We start from the raw sequence: 24,284 nt of genomic DNA on the forward strand, positions 1-24,284 counted from the left end.
TCAATACAATAAATTAAAATTTTAAAAATTATGTATTTATTTAATGATTTATTTATTTTTGTGAGGGGGTGGGTTGGGGGGAACAGACAGGGACAGACAGACAGGAAGGGAGAGAGATGTAAAGCATCAACTCATAGTTGCTGTACTTCAGTTGTTTGTTGATTGGTTTCATATATGTGCATTGATCAGGGGGTTCCCCTTGCCAGTGTCCCCTTGCTCAAGCCAGAGACCTTGGGCTTCAAGCGAGCAACCTTTGGGCTCAAGTCAGGGACCATGAGGTCATGTCAACGATCCCACATTCAAGCTGGCAACCCTGTGCTCAAGCTGGTGAGCCCATGCTCAAGCCTAGTGAGCCCACACTTAAGCCAGCAATCTTGGGATTTTGAGCCTGGGTCCTGATGTCCCAGGTCAATGCTCTATCCTCTGTGCCACCACCTAGTCAGGCAAAATAAAAATTTTATATTAAAAAAAAACCCAGTTCAAATGCTATAAAAATGTTTACCTGAAACCTATGACCTCTTATTAATCAATGTCACCCTGTTAAATTTAATTTTCTAAATTAAAAGAAAAATATCTGTATGGTTTTGCAAACCAACATTATTTCAATAAATTCAATTAATAAAAAAATAAAAAAAATAAAATATTAAAGACATTGTATACACACACACACACACACACACACACAGAATTAGAAACTCCTAAATCTGAAGGAGCATAAAAGATAGGCTGGAAGTCAATGTTCTTTGTTCTTCTTTGTTATTTTGCTCATGTCAATGAATTATTTTGACTATTTTCTTTGAGTCGAAACATGAAGGTGCACAATGCTATTTAGGCGGCGTTCTCGTGGGTAAATGGCCTTGGTGAGTCTGGTGATGTAGGCGGTGGGGTTTCTCCATCTGTTAAGCAGACACAAGAACACAGAGTGCTGAAGGTGGGCAGGGTCTGGATCCCCCACACATGACCCCTCCATCCCAGATACTCTTCATTGTCAAGGTTATGCAACCCGAGCCTCCTGTTGTGCTTGCTCCTGCTGTTTAATCACATTTACTTTAGAGGAACTATTCCTTAATGTTAACCTACATCTATCCTATTGACTGCTTCAAAAACTGAACTTTCCTTCCAATAATCCATCAGATCCAACCTTTCCAATTACTAAGCAAACTGTTTTACCTATTCTCATTTCTTCTGATCTGGTTGGGTGGGGAGACAGAAGGTATGTGCTTCTGCCTAGTGTGATCTGTGAAGGAATAAGCTTTAAAGCTTACTACCTTAATAATTAGACTCGAGGGAATGTGCAAACCAGATGTAATGTAGGTAGAATATGGAAAAGAAAAATAAATTATCTCCTGCTTCCAGTTTATTGGTGGCTCAGAAGCAAGCTAGAGTCTCCTTTACAGTTGTTTCTTCCTTGCCAGGCATAGTCTAACCATGCCTTTTACCCTATTCATGCCTTCAGTCAGGACCCTACTGATTTTTTTCTATCATTCCTACTTAGAATCTCTCTCCTACTCTACTGTATTTGTTCCAGGTAACCCCCATTTGACTCCTAAATCACAATTCTTTTCTATTCTTTTTATTCTGTGTAACCCTATGCAAAGGGAATGGGGACATCCTGAGGACCTTTTAATTTCAGGCCAGAGAACATGAGCTCTTTGGGGTCTAAGAAATTTTAAGCTAAGCTGGAACTAGGAAAAGTGATGGAATAACTTTAGTGAAACTCAGCTCTAACTCTTCTTACCTTTTGGGGTATTTGTACCACGGAATAAAGTGTATTTGCTGAATTTTCCTCTGGGATAGTTTTCTATTAAAAAACAAAAACATAAAACAAAAAGTCATCATCCACCCCCTTGGTCACACAGACAAGGTCAAAGAGACTCCGAGAATCCAGAGAAAGGAAAGCAGAAAGGGGAGGAGAAGGCAAGAAGGATAGAGGGTTCTGGAATAGGAACAGGTAGTGGGAAGTGCTCTTGTTGATGAGATTATCATTACAATGATTAATAACTTCTTTAAAGAAATAATTACATTATTTTTAAAATGTGTTGTGTTCGCCTGACCGGGTGGTGGCGCAGTGGCTAGAGCATCGGACTGGGATGCGGAAGACCCAGGTTCAAGACCCCGAGGTCCCCAGCTTGAGCATGGGCTCATCTGGTTTGAGCAAAAAGCTCACCAGCTTGGACCCAAGGTTGCTGGCTTGAGCAAGGGGTTACTTGGTCTGCTGAAGGCTCGTGGTCAAGGCACGTATAAGAAGGCAATCAATGAACAATTAAGGTGTTGCAATGCGCAACGAAAATCTAATGATTGATGCTTCTCATCTCTCCGTTCCTGTCTGTCTGCCCCTGTCTATCCCTCTCTCTGACTCTCTGTCTCTGTAAAAAAAAAAAAATGTGTTGTGTTTAAGTGAATTTATAAATAAACATTTCCATCTGTCAAAAGGGCCTTTGAAACAAATCAGTAAGGATAATTTATGAGACAGAACAAATCTAAACAATAATAGCCATAACAAAATCTCCTTCCAGGCTGGAGAATATCCTGAGTTGATAAAGTTTATTTCTGAACATCCAGGACTTCCAGTCTTGTAGTCTTCTGGAAATGTGTATTGAACAGGGGAGGATAAACCATAAGTGATCAATTTTAAAAGAAGTCGGACTGAGTGGAGCACAGATAAGTCTCCCTAAAGGAAATAATGAACACTCAAGATACTAACAAGTTTGAAGAGGAAATGTAATAGTTCCTCTTGGAAAAGTTGTAGATAAGAGTAGGAAGATGCAACCTGATTGGGAAAGACCAAAGTCTGGAGTAAAAGTGAAATGTTGAGGCTGTGAAGTGTCCTTTATAAAAGCACCCTATGACCCCTAAGGAGCTACTCCAGCCTGGTCTACAGTGATTGTTTCTAGGAGTATATTTGAAGGTGTCTACATAGTTCATGTCTCTGGAACACATCTTTTTATTTGGCTTTATTTAAACTTTATTTTTATACTTTTCAGAGTTTCCTTTGCATTAACCTTGTGCTCATTTATTTCAGTGTGTTGAACCACACTTGGGAAGACTTGAGTATGGGCCCAGAACCACCATAGGCTCTGAATCCTTTTTTTATGGCTTTCTTGAGTTGCCTCAGAGGAAAAGCAATTTTTCAAAAAAAACTTTTTTTGAGAGAGAGAGAGAGAGAGAGAAAGACAAACAAGAAGGGAGAGAGATCAGAAGCATCAACTCGTAGTTGCATCACTTTTAGTTGTTTATTGATTGCTTCTCATATGTGCCTTGACAAGGAGTTTCAAGCCAAACCACTGACCTCTTCCTCAAGTCAGCAACCTTGGGCTCAAGCCAGAGACCTTGGGCTTCAAGCCAGTGACCTTTGGGCTTAATCTAGTGACCATGGGATCATGTCAATGATCCCACACTCAAGCTGGTAAGCCTGTGCTCAAAATGGATGAGCCTGCACTCAAGCCAGCAACCCCGGAGTTTTGATCCTGGGACTTCAGCATCCCAGGTCAATGCTCTATCCACTGTGCTCCCACCTGTCAGGCAACAATTTCTTTTTTTTTTTAAAGTGAGAGGACGGGAGATAGAGAGACAGACCCCCACATGTGCCCCAACCTGGATCCACCATGCAAACCCTGTTTGGGGATAATGCTTGAATCAATTGAGCTATCCTCAGTGCCTGGGGCTGCTATTCAACCAATCAAGCCACTGGCTGTGAGAAGGGAAGAGAGAGAGAAGGGGAGAGGGAAGAGAAAGAGAAGCAGATGGTCACTTCTCATGTGCCCTGACCTGGGATTGAACCCAGAACATCCACATGCCAGACCGACACTCTATCCACTGAGCCAACTGGCCTGAGCAGATTGCTAAATCTAGTCTGCTGACACCATAACTTAAACATTATGTCAAAAATCACACTACTCTACCTGTTATCCTACGCAAACAGAATCAGGTTTGTTGAGAGGCTGTTGTGAACTGTGGAGGGAAGAGGTAATTCCTCAGACCACAATATGACCCAGCATTCTGGTTGTGTAAGAACAGGGTGCATAAGAGAGAATCTGTAGACCCAGGGCAGACACAGGTGTATTGGGTTTCAAGGGCTATGCATCTTCATCTCCCATTTTGTCCAAATCCATGGGATAATCTCAAGTTAAAACAAGAAGGGCATCATAGAGGAGGATAAGGCCTCAGAAAATTTGAGACTGAACTCACATTCAGGTTAGAGATTGTTTCATACTCTGAGGTCTCTTCAGAAGAGGGATAATAGCTCAGAATTTTTTGATGAGTGTCCATTCTCTTCTTCTCTTCAGTGGACTCTGCAACTAAATTGGTAGAAATTCATAGCTTGTCCCTTCTTCCACTCACCAGTCCCAGTGGCCCACCACCCCATCTAACATATTTATGATGACCAAATATCCTGATTTCCCTACAACTAAACAGTTTTCTGGGGCATGGTACTTTTAATGCTAACCCCAGGAAAATCCCAGGATAAACTGGTTACCCTCATTACTTTTACTTCTCAATCTCTGAAAGGAGTGGGCACTGGAAATGGGAACTGGCAGGACCTTGGCCTTAGGAAAGGAGGACTCAAGTTCCTTTTCTCCTCCAGAATGAAAGGATGCAGGTTGATGGTGTTCTCGTTGAGTCAGAGACTATGGCCTCTTCATTTCTGTATTCTTATGGCTAGTACCAAGCCTGACACACAATCCGCACATGCTTGTTGAATAAATAAGGGTGAAAAATGCATGAATGAGGGTGAAGAAAAAAAAAATAGTACATGCTATACCTTTTCTTCTTTGTCTCCAAATAATTGGCACTAGTAAAAGGGCACTGAGCAGAAATAATACACACAGGAGAATCAGGAACATGGTGAAATCTTGGTCACCAGTGACACCTTTAAGAGAGAACACAGTGAAGGAGAAAGAGTCAGTTAAGTTAAATGATCCAACTTTTGGATCCAATTTCTCCCAATTTGGTGACTTCCCATGGGCCTCCAGTTTTTATACAGGGCCGTTCCCATGGGAATTAAGAGCTAAAGAAGGTATAGATTATGAGATTACAGGCTCCTAAAGGAGAGATAGTTACCTTTACAGAGCTTCCTGGCATACATAGGGTTTGAAGAGTTGCTGCTAATGGGGTTCCTGGCTATGCAGATGAAGATCATGTCCTTTTCTCCCAACCTCCAAGACATGGGGAAAATGGAACCATTATGGGACTCTTTGGTTGTCTGCCCCAAGGATTTCCAACTGTAAGTCACATCCTCTTCTTCCTGTTCCATGGAGCATGTCAGATTGGTCACACAAGTGCCATTCTTATTGCTCTGCAGACCCATGGTAATTTGGGGCTTTGATAGGTGCTCTGTAAAAAACAAATGGACAAATAAAGGTGGGAACTATGCCTATAGCCCTCCTTTTTAAAAATTATTCTTATAAACCCTGGACCTGAATCTCTTTGAAGTGCTACAGAGTGGTGAGGAAGCAGCAGCTCAGAGCAGAATTCTCATTTAATACTTTCATTGTATTAAATGTATTTTAGTTACTAGCTAATTTAATCTTTTTTAGAAGATCCCCATTTTCCTGTTCTTAAGCTTCCTTGAAGAGACTTTCACTTTACTCTTTTGGACAAACAACACTTCTGGTCTCCCTCCCTAATATGTGCTCACTCTCACTTTTACATTTAGGCCTTTGATCCATTTTGAATTAATTTTTTGCTCAGGGGGACAAACTGTAGTCAAGTTTCAATCTTTTGCATGTGGCCTTTTAATTTTCCCAGCACCATTTATTTAAGAGGCTTTCTTTTATCCATTGTGTGTTTTTGGCTTCTTGGTTGAGGATTATTTGTCCATATTTATGTGGTTTTATTTCTAAGCTCTCATTCTGTTCCATTTGCCTGTATGGCTGTTTTTTTGTGTGTGTTTTTTTGAGGCAGCTATTCTTGTAGATGGTTGAATAATTGTCTTTGTAGATTCTTTTTGTTTTAATGGGCTTCAAGGTCTAGACTTGAGAAAAAATATTTATTCTATCTTGTTTTAAAAGAAAAAATAAAGCTATTTTTACTTTCTTCCAATTCTTGTGTCTATTTCTTTATCAATTGGAATCTGTAGAGGAAGAGATATCATTGATATGTATACCTAATAATCTTTCTAAGATAGTTATCACTTTTCTCCCTATTATAGATATGAAAACTAAGCTTTAAAAAGATTAAATAACTTGGCTAAGCTCATGCAATTAGTAGCTAGAGAAGCCAGCATCTGACCTGTGTGATTACCACTTTCATTTCACCCATCTGTTTCACTATATTACCTCTTGTAGAATTTTGAAGTAGGAAGGGACCTCATTGGTCAGCTATATCTACTTCATTCAAGCAGGAGTTCCTTTTTCCATATTCTTGCCAAGTGTTTATCTTGATTTGGCTTAAACATCTCCAATATCAGGGTGTTTACTACTCTACCCATGCAGTTATCCACTTTTGGAACTGATTCCACTCACCATAGACACGTAGCCCATACTCCTGGATGAAGCGATCCTCGAGGTCTGAGCTGAATATCTCTACTGTATAGGCACCTGAGTCACTCTTACTCAGTTTGCTGAGCCTCAAGGAGTAATTTCCAGGGAGAAATTCCACCCTTATTTTGTTGTGATTTTGAGACACTATCACATTGTCTTGTTTGTTTGCTGTATTTGGCTGTATGGTGGCAAGAAGAGTTGTGTTAAAGTTCCATGCAATGCTGTCAATCTGATTTACTGAGTGGGTCAAAGGGAAAGTCACAGACCCACCAACAGCACCAACCAGCTTCTTCGGGGCTCCAGAGGTTGCTGGCCCTGCAGACACAGAGAATCATAAAATAAATGTGGGTCCCTGCCCTTTCCACAAATTATTCACCCACTTTGGGTTCTAGGAAGTTCCCAAGGAAACCTCTCAGTCCAATCCAACCAGCTCTTTTGGAATCTTACTTATATAAAGGCATTGAGGTTAGAACTCTTTCCTGAAAGGGATGACTACAGGTAAGCTCACCCACTCCCAGAGACCTGTGGCTGATAAGACAAAGCTCTGAGGTAAACCACAAGACCCAACTCCATCCTTGACACCTGACATGTTTCTGTAGGAGAACAAGTGGGAGGTTACTGTCTGAGTCCTCCTTAGGACACCTTTCCCCCCACGGCTCCTGGGAGCGTTGATTTAGATGCAGGTAAAGAAGGAGCAGCCTGCCTGAAAGAAGGCACTAATTTTCAAGCATAGTTCAGAACATTGAGAGAAAAGCTATAAGTCTCTAATGATAGTGATGGCTTAGAAATTTGAGGATAATTTATCTTTCTATTTTATAATAGAGTGATTTGAGAATTCCAGTATCTCTTATGTCCTTTGGTGATCTTCCCTCAATTATAAACTACTCTCCCAGTACTTCAGAGTAAGAGAACCTGATAATACCAAATGTTAAACTATAGTCTCTTGATTACAGGTCTGGAATCTTGACCAACTTTCTTGATAAATTTATTTTTAAAAGTACTTGTTTCTCTCCTTGAGTAAATACCTTTTAGGAGCTGATTTCTGCTTTCAAACATTCTCCCTATACTTTATCAGTTATAGTGTATATATTCTTTGAGTCCCTCAGACCTTTATCAAATCATCCTGTTGAGGAATTTGATTTTTCGAAAAAAAAATTTGCTCTCCCTGATTTCTTAATACTAAGACAGGCTGGTTTTTCAGTTGCCCTCTGGTCATCTCAAGGGAAATCAAAGTAGTCCCAATAAATGTCACAGATAAAATAAATTTTGATTTGAATTTTTGATGGGTTAGTTAATATATTTATTCTTTCACTTCAACCACAGATATAGAAGGAGTTAATATTTTGTAGTCAAAGATTGGGTATCACTTGCTGTCATGTAGATATAATTCCTGTATTTAAGGCAACTTTGAGTAATTTGGTCTTTACATGAGCTTGGGGGAGATGTTTAAGTCAAGGAGGTGAGAAAACTATAAGGATGTGGCTTTAGTGCCTTAGCATGTGTGCACAAGTTTAAGCTCTGAATAATTATTCTTTTCACTTCACACATGTGGTGTTATAGTCTCAAGAAAAATGTCAAAAGGTGTGAATTGTGTGGTGATATTAGAAAATGCACTCAAATTTATGGTTTCTTGTTAAAATGAAACTGGAGGATGACAATGTAAATTGCCAACATGAGCCTAGATGGAGTATATTGTTCTATTTTCATTGTATCTTCAGGGTGGAAAGAGGGGTCATGAAAGATGAAAGTAGCTCTATGCTGATAGATAAAATGGCTACTCAGCCACCACCTTTCTTAATGCAAGCCTGAAGGAGAAAGAAGGACTTGCCTACTCAGTAATCTGGCTCAGACTTCCCTTGTAGCTGGATGCTAATAAGGGATGATTGGATTAGGGTACAGGAAATTTTGAGGAACTGTGGCACCACTCCCAATCACAAAGAGAAGAAGTTATCTTGCAGCTGCCTTTGCCCAAGACCCTTTAATGAATCCATAAAACCCCTGCCCTATTACTCCCTTAGGCCTGACCCCTTTTGCTAGTCTCAGTCGGCCTGCACCCAGGCATTTTTAAAATAAACTTTCCTTTTGGAACATACTAGCCTCATGTTTTTGGTTCAGCCTGTGGTTTTTGCCTTTTACATGCCAGTCCTTAGGTGTGAGTTCAGAGGCTAGGGGGCAGGGTTGGTGAGTCAGAACAAGTTCTGTTTCCTCTTCCCAGTTGACTGTGAAAGGAGATGCAGAAACTAGAGACTTCTCAGCTGTTCAAGGCTGAACGGCATCTTCCCTTTCTGTGATGTCTTCTCTGCCTGCAGATATAACCTTATAGAGTTTTACTATGTCTAGGTAGGTCATGTTTTTCTTATTTGGTCATTCCTTCCTTTAACAAAAATTTATTTGGTTCCATACTGGTGCCAGGCACTATTTAGGAAGTGAGGATATAACTGGAGGGCAAGCTAGTTATGATCCTTGCTTTCATAGAGTTGTAAGATTATCATCAAATAAGTAAATATGTGAGTTACAAAAGGGAGAGAAACAGGTACTTAGAGAACATACAATGGAAGGGACTTAACATGATCTGTGGGATCAGCTGACTCTGAGAGAATGAGTGCTACTAACACAAGACTGGGAAGGTTTAGTCCCATGAGACTCATCTACCTTTCCATTTAGATCAGTGAAGTGAATAGTGTAATTTGCCTTCTTTGCATCCATTTCACTCCTTCCTCATTTTGTTGCATCCAGGTGGTCTGGTTAAGAATTATAGCCACCCAGCTCAGGTGGAAGCCTTCCTCTGGCATGATAATTAACTTAGGAGCATCATGTGATCTGAGCTGATTGTATCTGAGACGTGCCCAGGACTTTTGCTCTAAGGCTGGGATGACCGCTTGATGCTGTGGGAAAATATGAAGCCCAGGACTGCCACCCACTTACTATCACCAGACAAGCAGCCAGTCCTTTTTCATCAACTGATCCCATCTACTTTCTACCTCACAAGCTTTTGTGAGTGCTTTATTATTTTCTCTGCTTATCTAACCGTATTTAAGGCCCATAAAGCCTATTAAAAGCCCTTCTTTGGATAAATCTTCAACTCTTTTTCACATATACCCCATAAAAATCCACCAGAAATTTATTTTTGACTTTAAGTTCTTTAGAAGGAGATACTCTCTTTGGTGGTGATTGGACAAGCCGTTTTTCTGTGAATTAGCCGATGTTTATAGGCACTTTATTCCAGATGGGGTTTAGGGTCCCACCCAATGAGGGGTAGAGATGGCTGTTCCTTCCAATCAGCATGGAGTGCTATGAAAGATTTAGAGCTCTGGCCCAAATCTCCTGATTCCTAAGAGTCAGAATATCTGGGTTTCATTCTGGTTCCTTCATAATAATAACTCCAGTAGTTCAAATAATAACTTTGTAGTTCATAAGCTAGTTTAATGGAAATTATCTTTCTTGAGCCTCAAATCAATTCAATAATAAGGGCTCCACTTTATGGATAAAGACATTGGAGTTCCAAAATGCTAAGTAACTTTCACAAGTTCCCCAACTGAAAAATGGCAGAAGTGGGATGAGAAGTTAGTTCCTCTGTTTCATAGGCCTTCATTCTTTCCACTACTGCCTTACTGCTTTCTAGTTTCAGTTTCAGTGTTTTCAACTTTCATAGGAGAAAAGTAACAACCTTTATTTACCAGAATTTGGGGAAGGGGGAAGAATAAATACAGATCTGAAAGCATTTTGAGAAGTACAAAGCAGTCTGAGAGGTGATGGGAGGCAGGAGGGAGGACAGAATATAGTGTTATAAGGAACAGACCCTGAGAGAGCTTCCCATTATTTCTCTGATTTTCACAAGAGTGGCTGAAACTGAGAAACAGAGATTTCCCAAATCTTCTTTGGGTGGCTCCTTGGCAAATTTAAACTTCTCAGAAAGTGGTCTGGGCCTGTAGAGCAGTCACTGGCTACTTCGCATCATGCAGGGAATAGTCAGCAAACATTTCCTGCCAATCTAACTTTGGAAATTAAGGGAACTAGGGCAAGAGACACTTTGCCTTCTGTTCAAGGCCAGAGTAGGTACTTTTGGTATCAGGAATGTCAGATGACATATTGCCATTTATGAGAACATGGGTGGACCTTGAGAATATTATACTGAGTGAAATAAACAAACCAGAAAAAGCTAGAACGATATGATTTAACATATAAGTGGGATAAAAAACTGAGACTTGTAGACATAGATAAAAGTGAAGTGGTTACCAGAAGGAGTGGGTTACGTGGCAGGGGGATAGCGGGGAGTAAAGAGGGACAAGTGTGCAGTGGCCAAAAGTGATTTGACCTTGGGCGATGGGTACACCACACAATCAACAGTCCAAATGCTATAGAGATGTTTACCTGAAACCTATGTACTCTTATTGCTCAAGGTCACCCTGTTAAATTTAATTTTCTAAATTTTAAAAAAACAAAAACAACTGGGAGTTTTTTTCTGGACTAACTCTATACAAAATAAAAATTATGGTATTTTCATGAACTATTTATTTTTATAGTTCTGCTCTTCTGTGGCTGAGTAAAAATTGTTGATATTAACAAATACATGGCATTAACTTTGTTGTAAATTTATTATCTAATAAAAAATCTTTATGCATCCATTAAAAAAAATAAAGAGGCCCTGCCCTTCAACAGAAAGAGACAACAGCTCCTCCCCTTTGCCATCTCCCTTTGGGTTATCATCTCCACCCCTCACCCCTTAAACTGTTCCCCAATGGCTCTGGAACTGAGTGGAGGGAGGGAGCCAAATTAGAAGGGGCATTCTCAGAACAGCCAGAATCAAGGGATGGTGACTCAGGAGAAATATTTCAGGCTAAGGGAGGTGAAAAGCCCACTTCCCACTTGCCAGCCCCATCCCGGAGCAGACTCCCAATACTCAGTGCCCCCATCAGAATGCACCACCATGTCATGGCACCTTGCTCATGGAAACCAAGGACCAGAGCATCTTGGAGCTGGTAGGAATCTTAGGAACTACTTAGTTTGGTCCCATTTTATGAGTGAGGAGACTGATGTTGAGGGTTATAGTAACATGTTTCAAGTTAGTGGAAGACCAAGATTAAAAACAAGGGCTCCTAAAGCAGGGTTTCTCAAGACATGCCCCTTGCCACCCTTGAGGTCTATGGCAGTGCTTCAGTGTATTTCTAAGGGGTTTAGAAAAAGGTCTAGGGGGTAGGGAATAGAACAGGGTGATTAGGAAAATCCACAGAACTTCCCATTTCTTAGAGAGGTTTCAGCTCTATGCATTAGAGTCATTTATTTGTTTCTTTCTGTGTAAGATTTCACTTCCTAAAAGAAAACCACTGCTTAAAAAAATATTTGGAAACTACCACTCTTTACCCAGCTTCTCCCTAACAAATGTCCTCTGTAAAGAATATTTTAAATCAATGCCATGTACAGATGCCCCTGGATTTATATTGGGGTTGGCCTAATAAAACCATCTTAAGTTGAAAATATTGTAAAGTCAAAAATTCATTTAAACCTATGTATTCTTATTGATCAGTGTCACCCTTTTAAATGTATTTTTTTTATTTTTTAGTGAGAGAGAGAGAGGGAAAGACAGGGACAGACAGACAGGAAGAGAGAGAGAGATGAGAAGCCTCAATTCTTCATTGCAGCACCTTAGTTGTTCATTGATTGCTCTCTTATATGTGCCTTGATGGGGGAGGGGGGTAAGTACCAGCCAAACCAGTGACCCCTTGTGCAAGCCAGTGACCATGCATGGGGTCATATTTATAACTCCACACTCAAGCCCGATGAGCCTGCACTCAAGCCAGTGACCTTGGGGTTTCAAACCTGGGTCCTCTGCATCCCAGGCCAATGCTCTGCACCACTACCTGGTCAGGCTTTAATTGTAGTTTTTAAAATAAAAATTTAAAACTATATTTAATATACTAACCTATAAAACATCAGAGCTTAGTCTAGCCTACCTTAAATATGCTCAGAACATTTAATTGCCTAATTAGTTGGGCAATTATTTTAAGTTTCACTTTAAGATATTTCATCTAAAAAGTAATTGCCTTCCTCTTTTTCTGACCAGAAGGAGACAGAGCTAGGCATTTTGTAAACATCATGGGATGAGGAAACAGAAAACCTAATATCAAAAAATCACTGGCAATAAAATATACTGTAGAGTATGGGTTGTAGACCCTCATAGTCACATGGATGACTGGAAGTGTGGCTGGCTGGCACTGCCCAGCATCATGACAGAGCATTGTATTGCATATTGCTCACTTGGGAAAAGATCAAAATTCAAAATTTGAAGTATGATTTCTACTGATGCACACTACCATAAAGTCAAAAAATAGAAATTTGAGCCATTGTAAGTCAGGGACCACCTGTACATACAGCAGAGGCTTGCAAATCTCCCAATTCACCTAGCGGGCTTACCACCCCTCCAACCCTAACTCACAGCATTCATATTCAAGTCCTCTACTGCTGTCGCTTTCACTCATCTCCTGCCTCCTCTGTTTTGTCTTTTCTGATCCTTTCCAACATCTTCCCAATTCACCCTCACCCACTTTTTTTCTGTTTTCCTTTTGTTACTTTTCTCCTCAACACTCCTGTATCATTTATGATCACAAAATCCTTGAGGGGGACATGTTATGTGCCCATTTTTCAAATGAGAATACTGAGGCTGCAGAGCTGCTCTTTGGTCCCTCTTAACTTGGACAGGGTGGGTCCCTATTGGTGCATTCACATACTGGAAACAGTTACTTGTTCTTCTTGGGCATTCCCAGCCCCTGTTTTGGCCTCACATACCTGAAGTGGGAAGGAATCACAACTAACTCTCCTGGAAAAAGTCAGGTTGAATGTACATTTATTGAACATTTCTCTGGTGTCAGCTACAGTGTTAGGCAGGTCTGTGTGATGAAAAAGCACCAGCTTTGGGAACTTAATCTCTGCTCTCCTCCTTAGTAGTTGTAGAATTTTATCCAAGAGACCTTGACCTCTCTGAGCCTAAGTTTTTTCATCTGTAAATCATGGATTATAATATCTATCTTATACACTTCTGAGGAGATTGTATAAAAAATGCTGTGGATGTAGGAGGATCTTAATTAATTATTATTATTATCATTGTTTTGCCTTTGATGTCTCATTTAAAACACCACAATACTTCTTCAAGTTTTGTTTCATTTTCATTATCTACTTGTGAAGACCAAGGTTCAGAGACTGAGGAACTTACCCCATACAATATAGCTACTAAGTCAAACCCAGAAGTCCTAATCCAGGACCAGCACTGCTCCCACCTTCCTGTCCACTGGAGGTTCTAGGACTATCCTGGATTCCTTTCGCCCATGGAACATGTCCCACTCAGGCTGCCCATAGGTTCCTGGAGCACAGCACACACTGTGCCCTGCTGCTCACAGTTCAGGTTTTGGGTGAGTACCTGCCAGTCCTCCCCTACTTTACCTTCCCCAAGTTTCACTTTAATAACCATTTCCGTTCAGGGAAACAGTTTATAAAGTCAGAACCCATTTTAGAAACAACTACTTCGAACCAGGTGCATCCTAAGAATAGAATTTTCTCAATAAAGTACATAGAAGAAGACATAGGTTCTAAACTTATGGACCTTGGTTTTAAAGAGCATTTTATGAATTAGACTCCAAAGGCAAGGGAAGTGAAGGCAAAAATAAATGAATGGGACTACATCAGACTAAGAAGTTTTTGCTCAGCAAGAGAAACTGATAACAAAATAAACAGACAGCCAACTAAATGGGAAATGATATTTTCAAACAACAGCTCAGATAAGGGCCTAATATCCAAAATATACAAAGAACTCATAAAACTCAACAACAAACAAACAATCCAATAAAAAAAAATGGGAAGAGGACATGAACAGACACTTCTCCCAGGAAGAAATACAAATGGCCAACAGATATATGAAAAGATTCTCATCTTCATTAGTTATTAGAGAAATGCAAATCAAAACTGCAATGAGATACCACCTCACACCTGTTAGATTAGCTATTATTAACAAGACACGTAATAGCAAATGTTGGAGAGGCTGTGGAGAAAAAGGAACCCTCATTCACTGTTGGTGGAAATGTAAAGTAGTACAATGATTATGGAAGAAAGTATGGTGGTTCCTCAAAAAACTAAAGATAGAACTACCTTATGACCCAGCAATCCCTCTACTGGGTATATACCCCCAAAACTCAGAAACATTGATACGTAAAGACACATGCAACCCCATGTTCATTGCAGCATTGTTTACAGTGGCCAAGACATGAAAACAACCAAAAAGCCCTTCAATAGATGACTGGATAAAGAAGATGTGACACATATACACTATGGAATACTACTCAGGCTAAGAAATGATGACATCGGATCATTTACAACAAAATGGTAGGATCTTGATGACATTATACGAAGTGAAATAAGTAAATCAGAAAAAAACAAGAACTGCATTATTCCATAAGTAGGTAGGACATAAAAACGAGACTAAGAGACATGGACAAGAGTGTGGTGGTTACGGGGGGGGGGGGGGAGGAGAAGGAGGGAGAGGGGAAGGGAGAGGAAGAAGGGCACAAAGAAAACTAGATAGAAGGTGACAGGACAATCTGACTTTGGGTGATGGGTATGCAACATAATTGAATGACAAGATAACCTGGACATGTTTTTTTTTAACATATGTACCCTGATTTATGATGTCACCCCATTAAAATTAATAAAAATTAAAAAAAAAGAATAGAAGTTTCTAATGAATGCAAGCAGGTTGAGCATCTGCTGATGCTGAACAGATGGGGAGGACAGGTGGTAGGAAGAAAGGACGGGGAGTTCCCACTGACTGTGTGGTCTTGGGCAGATGACTTAAGGAAGACCTGGGGCACACATAAGCAAATTGGCTATACCAAATCCTCAGAAGGAGACCTTGTGGAAGTACTCCAGGAGTTGGTGACCACAGGTATATTCCTAATTTATGGAGCTCCTGGTCTGTTCTGAGATCCCTGTGGATAGTAAAATGTTCAAAGACTAGAGTACCTCTGACAAGTGGAAGAAGTTTCATGAAATTAAACATAACTACAATATGAGTTGGTTTTCTGCATAAAGACTGATTACATTGTTTGGGTTAAGAGATAAAATTCAAATAGTGTACATATTTCCTTTCACCAATATAATTGTTTTATATAAGCATTTAAAAACATTTCTAAATATAAAATATACAAGTACCTTATAATATATTTAAAGAAATTATTTTTAAAATATTAATAAAAAATAAACATACACCTGTATGATATAATTTTGTTTTTAAAGTTGTCCTCAAAGAGAGAGAAGGCTAAAGTCAAGGGAAAATGACATTCTTCATCTAATTTGTAGCAGAGATTGTGATTAGATCACAGGTCTTCCTGATATTCAGCCCTTCCTTTCCTAGGACAGTCAGAAGGGGAGCTGCCCCCAGAGTCATTCCTTTACCTCTCTCTTTAGTATTTGTCTGCCCTCAGTGATGGAGAGGTCATAGGATGTAAAAAGTAATTAAATAAGGTAGCAGAGCCTCCTGAGTTGATTCAAAGCCCCAGAGTAGACCCAGGACCCATAATGGGGAAGGCAGTCAAAGCAGAAGGATTTGGCTGAACTCACCTGTGAGCTGGCAGAGGAGAAAGATGAGAATGAAGCTAGCTGGGGAACCAAGCATATTGTTCTCTGGAGGTCAGTCTCTAGAATGATTTTACTTCCTCCCACCCGTACCACTGGGGTTTCTTTCTCAACCGAGGTTTTTAGAAGTAGGAGGGGTCATGAGATTAACACATGATGATGAGTCATTCCTTGTCAGTGCCTAGTATGTACTAGTGTTTAACTAGAGAGGGGAAAGTAAACTGAGCTCCAAAGGTGAGGGAAGCCCCATTTTACAGATTAGGAGTCCTCAGAGAGTCTAGGAGTTGATCAAGGACATATGGCCAGCCTTTTCTGCTATACCACATGAACTTTCAGAGATTCGACACAGAGGAGAGGGAAGGAAATAGGTTAGGTGTGTGGGGGGGTGCACCAATAATAATAATAATATTTATTGAGTGTCACTGAGTGCAAGCAGTATGTGAATTCTTTTAATTCTCATAACACCTTTGTGAGTGAGATACTACCATAATCTCTATCTTTCAGATGAAAAAATTAAGATTTACACTGTAGTACAATAAAATTAAGATATTTTTTTAAATCAAAAGAAACCATTATGTGAGTAAAAAAGCAAGCTACAAAGTCTTTGTAATACATTTATTTCACAAGACTCTTATATCCATAATATATAAAGAAGTTGTCTAATAAGAATTAGACAGACCACCCAATGGGCAAGAGACTCAAATAGAAACTTCATAAAAAAGAATACGTATTCAAATAGAATATCAAGAGAAACCACTTAGAAAATAAAGCAAATAAGGATAGCGTAAAGGTCAATAGAAACAGTAAAGTAAATTTAAAAATTTTTAATAATAATTCTTGGCCCTGGCCAGTTGGCTCAGTGGTAGAGCATCAACCTGGCATGTGGAAGTCCTAGGTTCAGTTTCCAGTCAGGGTACACAGGAGAAGTGACCATCTGCTTCCCCATCCCTCTTCCCTCTATCTTTATCTCTCTCTGCTTCTCCCACAGCCATGGCTCAATTGGTTTGAGCAAGTTGGCCCTAGGTGCTGAGGATAGCTCAGTAGACTTGCCTCAGGTGCTAAAATAGTTCAACTACCAAGCAATAAAGCAGCAGCCTCAGATGGGCAGAGTACTGCCTAGTAGGGTACTTGCCAGGTGGATCTTAGTTAGAGTGCATGTAGGAGTCTGTCTCTGCCTTCCCACCTCTCACTTAATTTAAAAATAATACTACTAATAATAATTCTTAGAAAAGAAAGGAAAAATGATGAAACCAAAAAGAGAGTGAGCAAGTAGAAAACACAATAAAAATGGTAGACCTAAATCTAACTATAGTCATCTTCTGCATAATAAGAATACTTTCTGAAAAATATGTCATTAAACAATTCTGTTATTATTCAAACATCATAGAGCTCACTTACACAAACCTAGATAGTATAGCTTATTATGCACCTAGGGTATATGGTATAGCCCATTGTTTTTAGGCTACAAACCTATACATCATGTTACTGTATTAAATATTATAGGCAACTGTAATACAATGGCAAGTACTTGTATATCTAAGTCTATCTAAACAGAAAATGTAAAATAAAAATATAACATAAAGATTAAAAGATGAGCCTGACCAGGTAATGGCACAGTGAATAGAGCATCAGAATGGGACATGGAGGATCCAGGTTCAAAAACCTGAGATCACTGGCTTGAGCGCAGGCTCATCTGGTTTGAGCAAGGCTCACCAGCTTGAGCCCAAGGTCACTGGCTTAAGCAAGGGGTCACTCGGTCTGTTGTAGCCCCTCCAGTCAAGGCACATTTGATAAAGCAATCAATGAACAACTAAGGTGCTGCATCGAAGAATTGATGCTTCTCATCTTTCTCCCTTCCAATCTGCCTATCCCTATCTCTGTCTCTTCCTGTCTCTGTCACACACATGCACACACACACACACACACACACACACACACACAAATTAAAAAATGGTGCAACTATATAGGTTACTTACCATAAATGGAGCTTGCAGGACTGAAAGTTGTTTTGGGTTAGTGAGTGAGTGGTGAGCAAATGTGAAGGCCTAAAGCATTACTGTACACTACTGTACAGTTTAGAACTTATAAACACATAGTTTACAATAAATTAATAAAACAAACGTGAGAGTAAATAAATCACAAGAAAGAAATTTCTATGTAAGACAATTTTTGTTTTATTTACCAATCTGTGGACTTGTCTGTCAACTTTTTTAATTTAGAAATTAAATTTAATGAAGTGACATTGATCAATAAAAGTACATAGGAGCCCTGGCTGGCTGGCTCAGTGGTAGAGCAGCAGCCCAGCATGTGGAAGTCCTGGGTTCAATTCCCAGCCAGGGCACGCAGGAAAGGCACCCATCTGTATCTCCACCCTTCTCCCTCTCCTTTCTTTCTGTCTCCCTCTCCCCTTCCCACAGCCAAGGCTCCATTGGAGCAAGGTTGGCCCCAGGCACTGAGTATGGCTCCATGGCCTCTGCCTCAGGCACTAGAATGGCCCTGATTGCAACAGAACAACGTTCCAGATGGGCAGAGCATCACTCCCTGGTGGGTGTGCCAGGTGGATCCTGGTCGGGCCTACGCAGGAGTCTGTCTCTCGGCCTCCCTGCTTTAAAAAAAAAAATAGCGCATAGGTTTCAAGTGAACATCTGTATAGTATTTGAACTTTGATTGTGTGGTGTGTCCATCACCCAAAGTCAAATCATTTTCTGTCACCATATATTTGTCTCTTTGCTTCCCTATTCCCACCCCCTCCACCTGGTCACCAGTTCACTTTTATCTATGTCCATGAGTCTCAGTTTTATACCCCACATATGTGTGAAATCATATAGGTCTTAGCTTTTTCTAATTTACTTATTTCACTTAGTATAATGTTCTCAAAGTTAATCCATGTTTTTGTAAATGGCAATATATCATCATTTCTTATGGCTGAATGGTATTCCATTGTATATATTTACCACATCTTTTTTTTTTTAATTAAGTGAGAGGCAGGGAGGCAGAGAGACAGATTCCTGCATGTGCCCCAATTGGGATCCACCTGGTAAGCCCCCTACTAGGCGATGCTCTGCCCATCTGGGGTCGCTGATCCATTGCTCAGCAGCTGAGCTATTTTAGTGCCTGAAGCAAAGCTACCAAGCCATCCTCAGTGCCCAGGGCCAACTTGCTGAAACCATTTGATTCATAGCTATGGGAGGAGAAGAGAGAGAGAGAGAGGAAAGAGAGAGAGAGAGAGAGAGAGAGAGGCTAGGATGTGTTTCATCTTACACCAATTCAGGTTACCTCACTGTCATAGGAACAGAACTGTGTTGTAACCCGAGGACCCACTGTACTTAGGTCCTTTACATCCTTCGTTAAGTTTATTCCTAGATATTTTTGTTGTTGCTTTTGCAATTGTAAAATTAATTTTTTAAAATTTATTTTCTGAAGTTTCATTATTGGTGTATAGGAGAGCATTAGACTTTTGTATCTTGTGACTTTACTGAATTTGTTTATTATTTCTAATAGTTATTCAGTGGAGTTTGTGGTTTCCTATATACAGATTCCTATTATCTGCAAAAAGTAATACTTTTATTTCTTTTCTCATAAGGATGCCTTTAATTTCTTTCTCTTGCCTAATTGCTGTGGCTAAAACTTCCAGACCTATGATGAATAAGAGTGGAGAGAGTAAGCATCCTTTTCTTGCTCCTGATTTTAGAGGAAAAGGTTTCAGTTTTTCACCATTTGGTATGATATTAGGTGATGGTTTTTCATATATGGCCTTTATTATGTTGAGGTACTTTTCTTCTATACCCCTTTTATTGTGTGTTTTAAACATAACTGAATGTTGTATCTTATTAAATACCTTTGCCACATCTATTGATAGAAGTATATAATTTCTGTCCTTTGTTCTGTTGATGTGCTGTATTACATTGATTGATTTTCAGATGTTGAACCATACCTGTACTTCTGGAATAGATCCCACTTGATTGTGATATACAGTGTGTCTGTAAAGTCATGGTGCACTTTTGACCAGTCACAGGAAAGCAACAAAAGACGATAGAAATGTGAAATCTGCACCAAATAAAAGAAAAACCCTCCCAGTTTCTGTAGGATGATGTGGAAGCATGTGCACATGCACAGATGATACAGTGGAGCAGGGCAAGGCCATGCCAGTCAAGACATGGACGGTACAGAGGAAAGTTCAGTGTATTCTGTGGCTCGCTAAATTTGAACCCGTGACCAAAGTGCAACATGAATATTGGCACGTTTATAATGAAGTTCCACCACATAGGAATAACATTACTCGGTGGGATAAGCAGTTGAAGCCAAACCAGCAGTTTGGTGGAGAAACCCCGTTCTGGTAGGCCATCAGTCAGTGATGAGTCTGTAGAGGCTATACGGGATAGCTACCTAAGGAGCCCTAAAAAATCTCTGTGTGAGCCCACATCAAACTGCATTGAATAGGTATGAAACTGGGAGAGTTTTCCTTTTATTTGGTGCAGATTTCACATTTCTATCGTCTTTTGTTGCTTTCTTGTGACTGGTTAAAAGTGCACCATGATTTTACGGACACACTGTATTACTTTTTTAATGTATTGTTGTATTTGATTTGCTAGTATTTTGTTTAGGATTTTTGCATCTATATTCATTAGAGATATTGATCTGTAGTTTTCTTTTTTGTATTGTCCTTGCCTGGTTTTGTTATCAGTGTTATGTTGGTCTCATAAAATGTATTAAGAAGTATTGCTTCTTATTCTATTATTTTTTTTAAAAAAGACTTTGAAAAGAATAGGTACCAAATCTTTAAATGTTTGGTAGAATTCAATAGTGTAGCCATCTGGTCCTGGACTTTTATTTTGGAAGAGGTTTTTGATAGTTACTTCTATTTCCTCTCTACTTATGGGTCTATTTAAGTTTTCCGCTTCTTCATGACTCAGTCTAGAAAGATTATGTAGTTTTAGGAACTTATTCATTTTTTCTATATTGTTAAATTTGGTGGCATATATTTCATAATATTCTACTATGATCCTTTGTATACCTGTGATGTCTGTGTTAATTTCTCCTTTTTCATTTCAGATTTTGTTTATATGAATCCTTTCTCTTTTTTCCTCAGTGAGTCTAGCCTGAAGTTTTTCAATTTTATTGATCTTTACAAAGAACCAGCTCTGTTGTGTTAATATTTTCTATAGTTTTTTTGTTCTCCATTTAATTTAGTTCTGCTCTATTTTTTATTATTTCCTTTCTTCTGCTGACTTTGAGTTGCCTTTGTTCTGCTTTTCCTAGTTCTTTCGAATATAATATTAGGTTGTTTACTTGGGATCTCTCTTGAATCATGACATAAGCTGGTAATGCTGTAAACTTTCCTCTTATTACTGATTTTACTGTATCCCAGAAATTTTGATATGTTGTTTTGTCATTCTCATTTACCTTTGTATAACTTTTTATCTATGCATTATTTCTTGAATTATTAATTTTTAAAAGTGTGTAGTTTAATTTCCTCTCTTTGTGAGTTTTTTACTTCCTTTTTGCAGTTGAATTCTTATTTCAGAGCCTATGGTCAGAGAATATGCTTGGTATAATTTCAAACATTTTTAATTTTTTGAAGTTATGTTTTTAGCCCAACATATGGTCTACCCTTGAGAATGTTCCATATGTACTGGAAAAGAATGAATAATCTGATGTTCTGACACGAAATGTCCTATAAATGTCAATTATGTCCAATTGTTATAGTGTGTCATTTAAGGCTGATATTTCTTTATAAATTTTTGTTTTGGATGATCTATGTTATGTCAGTGGTTTGTTGAGATCTTCAACTATGACTGTGTTTGTCTGTTTCTCCTATAATTCTGTTAGTAGTTTTCTTATATATTTTGGTGCTCCCTGATTTGGTGCATAGATATTAAGAAATGTTATGTCTTCTTGATAAAATGTCTCCATTATTATAAAATTTCCATCTTTGTTTCCTGTTACCTTTGTTGTCCTGAAATCAATGTTGTCAGATATAAGTATAGCTATACCTGCTCTTCTTTGGGTATTATTTGCTTGAAGATTCATTTTCCAACCTTTTATTTTGAGTCTATTTTTGTCCTCGCAGCTTAGATGGATGTCCTGAAGGCAACATTTGTTGTTTTTTTTTGAGCCAATCTTCTACTCTTTTTTTTTTTTCAGAGACAGAGAGAGAGTCAGAGAGAGGGATAGATAGGGACAGACAGACAGGTACGGAGAGAGATGAGAAGCATCAATCATCAGTTTTTTGTGGCAACACCTTAGTTGTTCATTGATTGCTTCTCAAATGTGCCTTGACCGTGGGGCTACAGCAGACCAAGTAACCCCTTGCTTGAGCCAGCGACCTTGAGTCCAAGCTGGTGAGTTTTGCTCAAACCAGATGAGCCCGTGCTTAAGCTGGCAATCTTGGGGTCTCGAGCCTGGGTCTTCTGCATCCCAGTCCGATGCTCTATCCACTGCACCACCGCCTGGTCAGGCCAATCTTCTACTCTTTATTGGTGAGTTCAGTCTATTTTCATTTAGGGTAATTATTGATGCATGAGGATTTTCTGTAGCCATTTTATGTTTTGTTTTCTGGCAGCTCTGTGTTTCCTTTGTTTTTTTTCCTTTGTGTTTCTGTCACTTGGCTTTGTTTGTTGGTATTCCATACTTCTTTCCTCTGCTTCCCCCTTTTTTAAGTTATGTATTTCAGTTTTGATATTTTCATGGGTATTTAGTATTTGGTTATTGAGAAAATAAGTTTCATATATACAAGAGTCCTTTGTCTTATAAGTGATTTTGCCCACCAAACTCTTTTGCCACATTGGACATTTATCATCTCCCCTTTTATATTTTTGTTTTTACAGATTATCTTTGTTTATATTGTAACCTTGTGGGGCTTTTACTTGTAGCTTTGTGTTGTTTTATTCTTTATATTAGATAGAATAACTCCCTTGAGTATTTTCTCCAGTGAGTGTTTTCTGGGGATAAATTTCCTTCTGAATATTTGAAGTGTGACTTTGATGAATATGGTATTGTTGGCTGGTAATTCTTCTCTTTCAGCATTTGAATATTTGGATCCACTCTCTTCTTGTTTGTAGAATTTCTGCTGAGAAGTCTGATGATAACCTAATGGGTCTTCCTTTATATGTTATTTTCTTTTCCTTAGCTACCTTGTGGATTCTTTCTTTGTTTTTGATTTTTGACAATTTTATTACAATGTGCCTTGGAGAAAGTCTGTTTGGGTTGAAGTAACTCAGTGTTCTGTTAATTTGGCATTCTCTTTGCTTTTTGAATTTGAGGATCTAATTTTTTCTACAGGTTTGAGAAGTTTTCATCAATTACTTGTTTTAATAGGTTCTCCATTTGCTTTTCCATCTCATTTTCATCTGCAATATTGTTGTTATTATATTGGTCTTTCTGATGGAGTCAGACAATTTTGTACAGCTATCTCATTTATTAAAAATTCTTGATTCACTCTTTTTTCCTCTGTAGTATCTCTAGTTGCTTGTCTTTGATGTCACTGACTATCTCCTCTATTTTAGCCTGTTTTATTAGCTAAACTTGCCAACTCATTTTTCAATTCATGTATTGAGTTTTTCATCTCTGTTTTTAAAGTTTCATTCTCTTTGGTGAGGAACTCATTTTATTTTCTGAGCTCATTAAGTTGCCTATCAGTGTTTTCTTGCATCTTGTTGAGTATTTTCAGAACTTCAGTTTTGAAATTTTCTATTATTTAACTCCAAGGTTTCCATGTGATTGAGATTGCTTTCTGGAGATTTTTTATTTTCTTACTGAACTGTGTCTCTTTCTTTGGTAACCACGGTATTCACTTTTTTTCTACCTCAAGGGCATTTGAGGCAGTTGTATTGTTAAGAAATTAGGCACAACACAGCAACAAAGAATAAAAATAAACAACAAATTAAAAATAAAAGATAAAAACCACAAAGAAAACAAAGAACAAAAAATAACAATGAAGTGAAACAAAACAAAAACAATAAAAGAAAATAAGACAAACCAAAAATTAGAAAAGAAAAATTCCCCCCAAACTCCAGAGAGAACAGAAGACTTCTAAGAGTTTTTTTGTTATTGTTGTTTTTTGTTTTGTTTTGTTTTTTAGTAGGTGGCACCAGGTTACAAGTTTTAGCTTTGTAACATTCCCAGACTGGCCTCCACTGAGGTGTTGCTGTTGCAGTGATGGGTGGAGCATGTTGTAATGTTTAT

The 24,284-nt window shown here is 38.9% G+C and overlaps 1 protein-coding gene across 1 annotated transcript; it reads right to left on the reverse strand.

Annotated features, from left to right (window-relative positions):
• Positions 1–641: 641 nt before the first annotated feature.
• On the reverse strand, positions 642–16,205 carry SLAMF7 (SLAM family member 7). Its single transcript, XM_066366074.1, is given in 8 exon segments — positions 642–881; positions 884–896; positions 1,739–1,801; positions 4,189–4,298; positions 4,763–4,870; positions 5,062–5,334; positions 6,465–6,797; positions 16,086–16,205. Coding segments are annotated over 8 exon segments (1,008 nt in total). The 5' UTR covers positions 16,141–16,205; the 3' UTR covers positions 642–828.
• Between the last annotated feature and the right edge of the window lie 8,079 nt (positions 16,206–24,284).

Source organism: Saccopteryx leptura, chromosome 2 (genome assembly GCF_036850995.1).
Source record: "Saccopteryx leptura isolate mSacLep1 chromosome 2, mSacLep1_pri_phased_curated, whole genome shotgun sequence".
NCBI classification, from domain to species: Eukaryota; Metazoa; Chordata; class Mammalia; order Chiroptera; family Emballonuridae; genus Saccopteryx; species Saccopteryx leptura.